The 9,021-nt window shown below is 41.8% G+C and overlaps 1 protein-coding gene across 1 annotated transcript in view; it reads right to left on the bottom strand.

Moving 5' to 3' along the window:
• fosl2 (FOS like 2, AP-1 transcription factor subunit) overlaps positions 1-2,566 on the bottom strand; it is a 7,392-nt gene extending 4,826 nt beyond the window's left edge. The window contains exon 1 of the mRNA XM_017302610.1: positions 1,791-2,566. Coding sequence (XP_017158099.1) covers positions 1,791-1,919 — 129 coding nt within the window. The 5' untranslated portion in view covers positions 1,920-2,566. The remainder of the gene's footprint in view (positions 1-1,790) is intronic.
• Positions 2,567-9,021: the final 6,455 nt, after the last annotated feature.

Here is a 9,021-nt window from a genome sequence, read left to right on the forward strand (position 1 = left end):
TATCCACAGTTGCATCTCCAAGGGCATCCAGAGATGGTAATGTCCACCCCAAACCAAACACTCCAAAGAATAGCTGTTTTTATGAAAAGGAATTCAAGAAAGGAAAGAGTTGTCAACTAGTTGAAAAGGTTTTTATTATTTATTCTTTTTTTTTTTTACTTATTGTCCTTTTAATGTCCAACTTTTGAGCATCCTTCCAATATAGCATGTAACAGCAGCATACTAAAACCCACACTTTTTTTCTCCTGTGATGGTTCATTACACCAAGATAGTCATTTGAATCCTTTTCAAAGTTTTCTGAGTTCCACCCAGTTTCACACAAAAAAAAAAATCCCACTGAAGAAGCAGCAGGGGTTTCGTAGGGTGTCCGCATTGAATAAACACTTTTCTGAGCAGATCGCTGCTCCTCCACAGATTGAGGACCTGTCAGCTGCGCGTAATTTACGCACGTCCCGGGCTCCCCGCGCCTTCCCCTCCTCCACTTATTCCCGACTTTCCGTCGGATATCCCGGCAGACTATTGGAACTTTGTTTATTACAATGACTCACTGTGTATGGGATTTGTCCAGCACGTGTGAACCAAACTCAGTTCCAGTAAGAAAGGGGGAAGCGGCCAGCTCGAACAAGCCGGGAATTCTTATCCAGAAATACGGCACGGAGAAAAAAAAAAAAATTCCTGTTAAGTAATAAAACGAGCATGGATGGATAAACTCGCTGCAGCAGAGGCGCAGACATTCCTTGGAGTCGTTATATGAAATGCTAGAGGCGTGATAAAAATATTCTATTGCTCCAATAAACAGAGAAACAGGAGGTCATGTAATGGAAAACTGGCAGAGAGTGATTACAGGCTGATAGATGCGGGCCAAAAGTCGTTTACTGTAAGGTTGCGTGAGCCTTGACGCCACTTTTCCACAGAAGTGCAGCAGACGTAAGACCGGGGTGTGGGGAAATAACATGCCTGGTCTTGGATTTATTTCTATATTTATCTATATAGATATATATTCCGAAGCATTCAAGCACGCTGCAGTCTGAGTTAATGCTCAGATTCCGTTGTCTTTGTTTTCTAAACGGCTCACTGGATGGCATTTCCTCAGTAAGGAAGCGTTATGCAGGCGTTTGATCGCTCTATCCGTGCGAGCTGCTTCCCGCTGGAGGAAATGTGCCATGTGCGGCCGGAGAGCCCGTCGCGTCCAATCAGACGGTCCGGTACATAAATATGATAATAAAAAAATATGTCTGCAATATTTGATGAGCCGCAATCACAACCAGCTGAAAAAAAGAGAAAAGAATAGAAAGAAAAAGAAAAAGAAAGCCCTGCTTCTGAAGAGCGTGTTTGCGTGAATTTCACCCGGCTCCACACATGCCTGTTGCATCCAGAACACGCTTCATCTCCGATCAGCTCAGTCTGTCGGTTCTTCGGGATTAAAATACATTTAATTTTTTTTTTTTTATCTCAAACCAGCTAGACGACACAAAGAAAGCCACAGATTTACAGACAGACAGGACTGCATGTCAGCTAGAAATCAGAGGCTTGAATCCATGGCAGTTTGAACTGAGTAGCAATCGAATCGTATGAAACGCTCTGTGCTAAATAATAAACGCTTTGTCTGCGTGCGTAAAATCCAGATTTTTCGCCGGTAGACGTGCGCGTTGGTCACATTTTCCAACATTTTAAAAACAGATTCATTCATTAACATGGCTATTTGTTATCTACAAACTCATAATGGGAGGGGGTGAGGGGGATTGCATTCCTAGAGGTTTCTGCGCCTGCAGCTGGTCCGTGTGTCTCACCTGGTAGTTTGAGGTAGAGATCGGACTCCCGATCGTGCTGCTGCCGCTTGTGAAGGACTCTGGCTGGGCCGGAGAGGTGCTGCTGCCGCGGGACGAGGTGTCGTAGTTCCCGGAGTAGTCCTGGTACATGATCCGGGACAGAGGAAGATTTCAGGGGACTGTTAAAGCTCTGCAGCCTTTTTTTTTTTTCCTTCTTCTTATTTCTCCTCCTCTCTCTCTCACACACACACAATTCCCCCGCTGTTAAAAAAAAAGGCACCAGCAAGAAGAGAAAAAAAAATCCTTTGATTGGAGATGTTCAGGTATCCAAGAGCGAGTTATCAAAGTGCAGTTATGACACCTGATCTAAAACATCTTAAAAAGATATTTGCAGGTTGTGTCAGGTAGCCCTGTGAGGAAAGTATTTTCTATTGTGCTTTCAGGTAGACTAGGCTATCAGAGATCCTCTCAGGTGCGCAAACTTCAGCCTGAAGTCAACAGTCAGTGTGACTCAGGCAGGTTTTTAATCTTCTGAATATTTTCCGCCGCCTTGCCTACTTACTCTGCTCTGAGCTCTCTCTGTCGCTCACGGAACACCTCGAACTTTTTTTTTTTCTTTCCCTTTTCACCCCACTTCCTAGAGATGACTCACTTCAATGGCACTAAGAAGAAGCGCGACGGCTTTTCAACACCAACGAAACGTCCGACGTCACGGCGGGGCGTTGCAAACATCCAGCAGGGGGAGGGGTTCGCTCCTCTTGTCTTGTGGATCACAGCAAAGAGAGAGCAGAGCTCGTTTCTCCCCCGGTGGACACCAGAGACTAAAGATCCAAAACGTTGTTTACAGTTAAAGCGGGTTTTTTTTTTTTTTTTTCCATTTTATTTTTGGTATCGGCGGACGTCAGCGATCCGCTGTGGACTTCACCGGTTTTGTCTCACTTTCTTCGGCCCATTGACGCATGTTTCCTAAAATGGGCAGTTGCGTCAGCGAGCGCGTGTGGGTTTCCTTGGTAAAAAAGAAAGCGTCAGACACTGGAGGGATTCCCTCCCCTTCATCTGCAGCCCGCCGGACCCACAGCTCTCAGAAAGCGCTCCGGCCGCCCGGGGTCCGGTTTCGGTTACTAATCAGGGAAAACATTCAAACTGTGGGAAGTTTATAGAGGGACTCTGAGGTCCCAACAGTCTGGATGATCCGACACTGACAGGGGCGTCTACAGAACGATTTGTGAGGGGCGAATCTTGGAGTCCATAAACATTAATTGCGATCATCTTGGATTGGTGTCGAGATATCTATGTTACAATGTAAATACACTAAATATGTGCTTTATAAAGATTTTAAAAACTGATATTAGTTTGAATGTATGTTGTTTTACTCAACTCCAACTTGTAAAGTCATTGCTTGTTTCATATTTTCTATTTGTTAATCTTCTGAAGACTGTTGTGTGTGTGTGTGTGTGTGTGCGTGTGTGTGTGCGTGTGTGGGCGTGTACTCGTATATACTACATATAGAGGACCACTTTCACATCATTTACCAACAAAAGGAGGCCATTTGTGGAAACAAGGACATTTTCCTGGTTCTCCCTTATTTTATTTGCAGTTCTACTAGTTCTGCTAGTTAGGTTTAGAAGTATGGTGTGAATGAAGTTTTTATTTAAGGTTATGGTTAGGAATAGACTAGTAATGATTAGGTTTAGATAAAATGTCTGGGTTAGACATAAATGCACTTACTAAAATGAATGAATGTCAATACAAAGTCCTCAGTTTGCATTCAAGTACATGTGTGCGTGTGTGAAGGTAATACCAAGTTCAGCCATTTGGAAAAACAAATATTATTAAACACAGATAGATAGATCAATAGAAAGATCAATAGAGTTTGAACCTTTCTAAAGAAATTAAACATTTACATTAAAGATTCTAGGTATATTTTTACCAGCGATAGAAGATCTGCACAAAATCCCCTCCAAATAAATATTTTAATACTTTAACTAAGATTTCTAAACTAATCCCCCATCCAAACTATCCAAGTGCTCTGACCTGCACAGAGTGGTGGTGTACCCACAGGGCACAGAAATAAGACGTATCCCTTTAAGAGAGTACTCAGCTCATTATGTGTGAGAAAGGCACTTGTAACAGAATCAGCCTGTTTCATTCGAACTGCTCCATTTCGTCACCTCAGGCAAGTCCGAAGACCTGTCAAAGGTTGCCAGGGATCTTTGTAAGACTAGACCATCATCATGAATCTTGGTGAGAGAAGAAAACACTTCTGGGGTGATATTTTTGAAGTAGAAGTAAAAGATAATGGTCACTCTTACTGTGGAGTGCATGCAGAATCTCACCTCATGGAATAAGGGTGATTCTGAGAAAGTCAAACTAGAATTGAATGGAAGAAGATTATTAATGATATGAAGGGAGCTGTGACCACTGCCACAGGAAAATCATTGGTAAAGCTTCTCAGAACAATTGAGAAGAAAGAAGCAGGTTTAATAGGCTGTTACTGTTGGGGGGCAGAGAGCTTTCTTGCTTATACTTTGGGCTGGCTCCAATTGAACATACCATTTTAGAGTCACAATTGTATTTTTTGTCCAATGTCTCTAAGTCCCATTGTGTGTAATTAGGAGAGAGCGGTCAGATTCAACACGGCGGCACTGATTAGGTCAACACAACAAACGCTGGAGCTGAATCTCTGTGAAATGTGGGCTAATTGTAATTCGGACGCACCTCATGAACAAGGGCACGGCGCCCAGAATGTGACACGTTCTGCAATATAAAATGTCCTATTAAGTGTAATCCAATCTGCTACGGTTCCTATTTTAATCTGCATCACCACAGCTGGGTGTTCTGAGCTCCTAAAGCTCCTTCCAGCATGAATGTTTGCCAGAAACACTCGTCCTGGTGAATAAAAGTTTATTTACTTACTAAATTATTTTCAAAGTAGTGGAGAAGGGGAGGGGCGGAGTGATGGTTGTGGCAAAACTGACCAATGCTTTAATAAGGGCTAGATTTTTTTTTTTTATTTGGCCCCTTTCTTACATGTATTACATGTACTGCTTGGTCATTGTTGAATTCAACACATCTGGTAACACAAAATGAACTGAATTAACCGAAACAGTGCATTAGAATTGATTTATATCAGTGATTCGAATCATAAAGCTAATTTCATACAATTTGATAAATGTAATTTATTTTGTACATATGTACATTTAGCTTTGGTAATTATAATTTGCATTTGAAGAAAATTCAGCATCTCAGGAAGTTGGTGTATTACATAAGTCTGACAAATGATTTGATACCAAAATATTATCTTATGGCCTAAAGAATCACAAAAAATCAGACTGAAGATATCAGTTATTGTCCAGGAAATAGTCTCATGTAATGTTATTTTCCCAGAAACTGAATCTTGGGATTTTATAAGCTGCAACACAGAAATGCAACACAAACTGTTACCTGTTGGATCCATTTTAGTTACACATTTGTGTTCAGGATCACTTAAATAGATGTACTTTTTCATCATATTGCAATTTACTGAGTTGCCTCTGAACCTCTGCTCAGAGTCAAATGACTAACTGTTCATGTTCTGAAATGTTCATGTTCAGAACATGAACATTTCAGCTGTAATATGTCCTGCAATATGTGAACCCTTGGCAGACTCACTGGAAGTCCTTTTTCGCTGCATTAGCTTTTGAGTTGCGCTGCCTGGATGTGCTGCTGTTCCCAGGAGCAGAAAGCGTGCAGATGTTTCATACATCTCTATTTGAGTGATATTAATTTATGATGAATGCTTAGCCTGTAATATGCCAGCGGCGCAGCTTTTTGAACGGGAGCAGTGTTGCTAAGCGACACAGTTTCTGCTAAATTGCTCGAGGGGAATCTAATCAGCCATAGTCCTATAATAATTAATGCCTTAAATATCATCTGAGCTGCTGCTGGCGGCAAAACACGGTCTGATGTGTTGACAGGTCCCGATAAGAGTCCAAATCTTTGGTTTAAGTGAAAATAAAAAAGAAGCGAAAATAAATCAGACTCTAAAGGTCCTATCTATGGGGTCACGGTCAGGTGAGAGTGAAGACCGTGGGTCAGCGCGCGCGCAATGAGGTCAGTCGATGCGCAGTTTGCGCGCCACTGACGCGTCGATGTCCAGCCATCACACATCAGAAGGAATCAGGTGCATAGAACATCTCCTCTAGGAATTATAACCAGCTGTAAGACTGCAACACAAGAAGCTTACCTGTCCGCGCGACGGAGGCTCGTGACGCAAGATGGCTCGCGCCTAATGCTCCCTTCAGGGTATCTCTAATAAATCTGAACCTGAAAAGTAAAGGCTAGTCTGTGTCTTAGAAGTTAAAAGCCAGTAAAATCAGGCCATAAGTAACGAAAAATAAAGTTTTAAGAAGTTTTGGTCCAGATTAACAAGACAGAGTCAATTCCTTATAGCTTATCTGGATATAAAGAGAATATAGGACTATTCTCTCCAGACGATTAAAGTCTCTCAAAGAAGGTCAGTTACAGTAGAAAAAAAGAAGCTATTGTACGATTATGCAAGTGAAAAGAGCAATTATTTAGTTTTGCTATTACAAATGCCAATGAAATGCATACAATTTTGTGGTTGTAATGTAACAAAAAGCAAAACAGGTCAAGGTCAATATATTTCAAGGCCTTATGTCAGCAAACCATTCAGTGACTGAAGAAGCAAGTCTTTTTTTGTTTTGAAGAAAAATGTCTTTCATTTGTCGCAGCAGCTCATGTTTTTGTCTCATATGACATTAAAATTGATAAAAGTCAGTTTTCTTCCACATTCTTTTCTAGTAGAAGCCGAATGCCTCACGGGGAAGTGAGAGCAGCAGGTTCCTAGAAAACAACAGTTGCTGCTGAATATTTAGTCCCATTTTCTTTACATTACAAACACTAATGTCACACTGATGCTCTGAAAAAACGACTATGCAAATTTTGACAATGCATTGATTTGAATGCAGATGTAACTGAGATGAGCTTTCTGTGTTTGCGCAATAATCCAAGCTGCTTCTGCAAAATTAGATGCATCCAGGATGGATTTCTGACTCCTGATTCTTTTTATTGCTAAACGTTATTGAAACAGGTGTTTACCTGAAATCAGTGTTTGAGTTCAGTTTTTGTTTTTTTTGCCCTTGCATTCTTTTGGTCGCTTTCGCCTGTAGCGTCATTCACCTGTCATGCAGTAAAACCTTAGCCTGGATAATACTCAGTGCGATCAGCATGGCTTATCTCTCGGCTCAGGTGCTGTCAGTGGGACATACGTAGGCACCAAAGTGCTGACTCAGACTGAGGAGACTGGGTTAAAGAGCAATCAGCATGACTGACAGCTGGGTTTATTATCGTGTGAGTGGCCTGTTTACACACTCAATGCGCCGTTTTATTATGCAATGCCACAAAGAAACGGTGAAACGTGTCTGCAGCAAAAAGAGGGCTGAATCTAGAATCGAACAACAGATTTTTTTTTTTGTTTGTTTGCATTAAACTCACATGTTCCACCTCATCTCAGTATTTTGTGCAGTTCTGACTTTAAAACAGAAATCCAATCACAGACCACCCGCTGTGCAGGAGCGTGGCTTTAAGAAGTGGCTGCTGTGAATTAAAGCAACCCTCCATCAGTGGTTTCATTTACCCGTTGCCTTGGTGACAGATGCAGTTCAGTCAACTTTAGCAAATCAAAAGGGATAATGTGAATGTCCATGACCTCCAGAGAGCACGACTGTAGAAAGAGGAATATGGATTTGTTGAATCTATTGCCCTGCAGTTTGGTCAGTCGCAGGGAAAAAAAAATATTTGGATCTTTGTGTCCTTTAAGACTAATCAAGTTTTTCTAAATGACTCAATAACGCATCTCTTGTACACTTCACCTACAATGTTGTTTGAGAACTTCCAGCTTTGATTGGATATTTACATTAGATATGTAAGTACCCAGTAAAATGGAACAATCTGTTGTTTGTGGTGAGGATATATTCAGAGTTACAGATTATGTAAGAGGTTCCATTTCCATTAATATTAGTCAGGGTTAAAAGAAGGAGAAAGTCTTTCCTGTAGGGCTGAGATGTGTTGCAACCTGAAACCTGCCTACGCATCGCTCCATCTGGATGTAGAGATGACGCTCCCTTTACTGTAAACAAATGGTTAACCTTCTTTTCATGAAACAAGTCACTGTCCCCTTTACCTGAATCATAAGAGCAGATCCGCAAGCAGAAGGAGAATTTTTGGTTTTGCCTCTCCGCTGTCTGACTTCAGCTTTGTCTTCAAAGATTTAGTCTGTTATTTTAACCTACAGACCCGTTTAATCAGGTGAACCACCTGCCCTGATGCCCAAAAGCTTCCAATCAGCACACTTGAGTGACTCTTGACAGTAATTTCAGCAGCTTTAAAGTATCAGTTCCTGATACAATGGAAGGAAGTGCGTCACAGCTCGAGACAAAGAACAACGGAACACGAGTCGGGGCACAAACAGCTCAGGGTAAGAAGGGGAAGTGTTGTTGGAGCATGTAGTGGAAGAAGTGAACAAATGGCAGGGTCTGAGAGAAGAAAGCGCACGAGTGGTCGGGGGACTTCAGCCACCTGCAGCTCGCAAACAAGCAGGACCCTGACGTTTCTTCCACTTTTACTGGGCGGCTTGTTTTTGACAGAGGAAAACAAATTTTCCTTCTCCGCTTCCACCTCGATGCAAGAAACAGAAGAGAGGAAAGTGTTGGCTGCCTGACAAAAGTGGGCTTATTATTATGTTTTGGTCCTCCTGCGAGTTGTTTTCCTCATCGCTGGCCCAAAACAGTCAAATCAAATAACACTGGAGTGGCGCTCGGTGAGAGCAACAACAGTTCTCTCACAATGGGCCAGTTTATCTCCGTCTGTCAACAAGGTTGTCAGTAATTTATGAGCTCACGGGTCTGAGAGCAGACTCTGGGTTGTGCAGTCTGGAATGTTAATGGATTTTTTGTTGAGAAGTCCTGCTGTTGTTGACCTTAGCCAACAAACATATACAGCTGAAAGCCAATATATGTATTGGCTTTCAGCTGGATAAAATACTGCCTGATAACCTTTTTTTTTCTCACTGTCTGACGTTGAATCTGACCAAACTGTACCTTTTTCAGCTCAGCTATAGATAATCAAAATTACTTGTACTTGCAACAAGCCAAAATTTTGGAACAGCCAAGATGATGAACAATGTCATGACTTTCTAAGCTCCTTTATTTACAACATCTGAGTGAAATGAAGGCACACCTGTGGACACATC

The sequence above is a fragment of the Poecilia reticulata genome, linkage group LG22, assembly GCF_000633615.1.
Source record: "Poecilia reticulata strain Guanapo linkage group LG22, Guppy_female_1.0+MT, whole genome shotgun sequence".
Classification (NCBI taxonomy): Eukaryota; Metazoa; Chordata; class Actinopteri; order Cyprinodontiformes; family Poeciliidae; genus Poecilia; species Poecilia reticulata.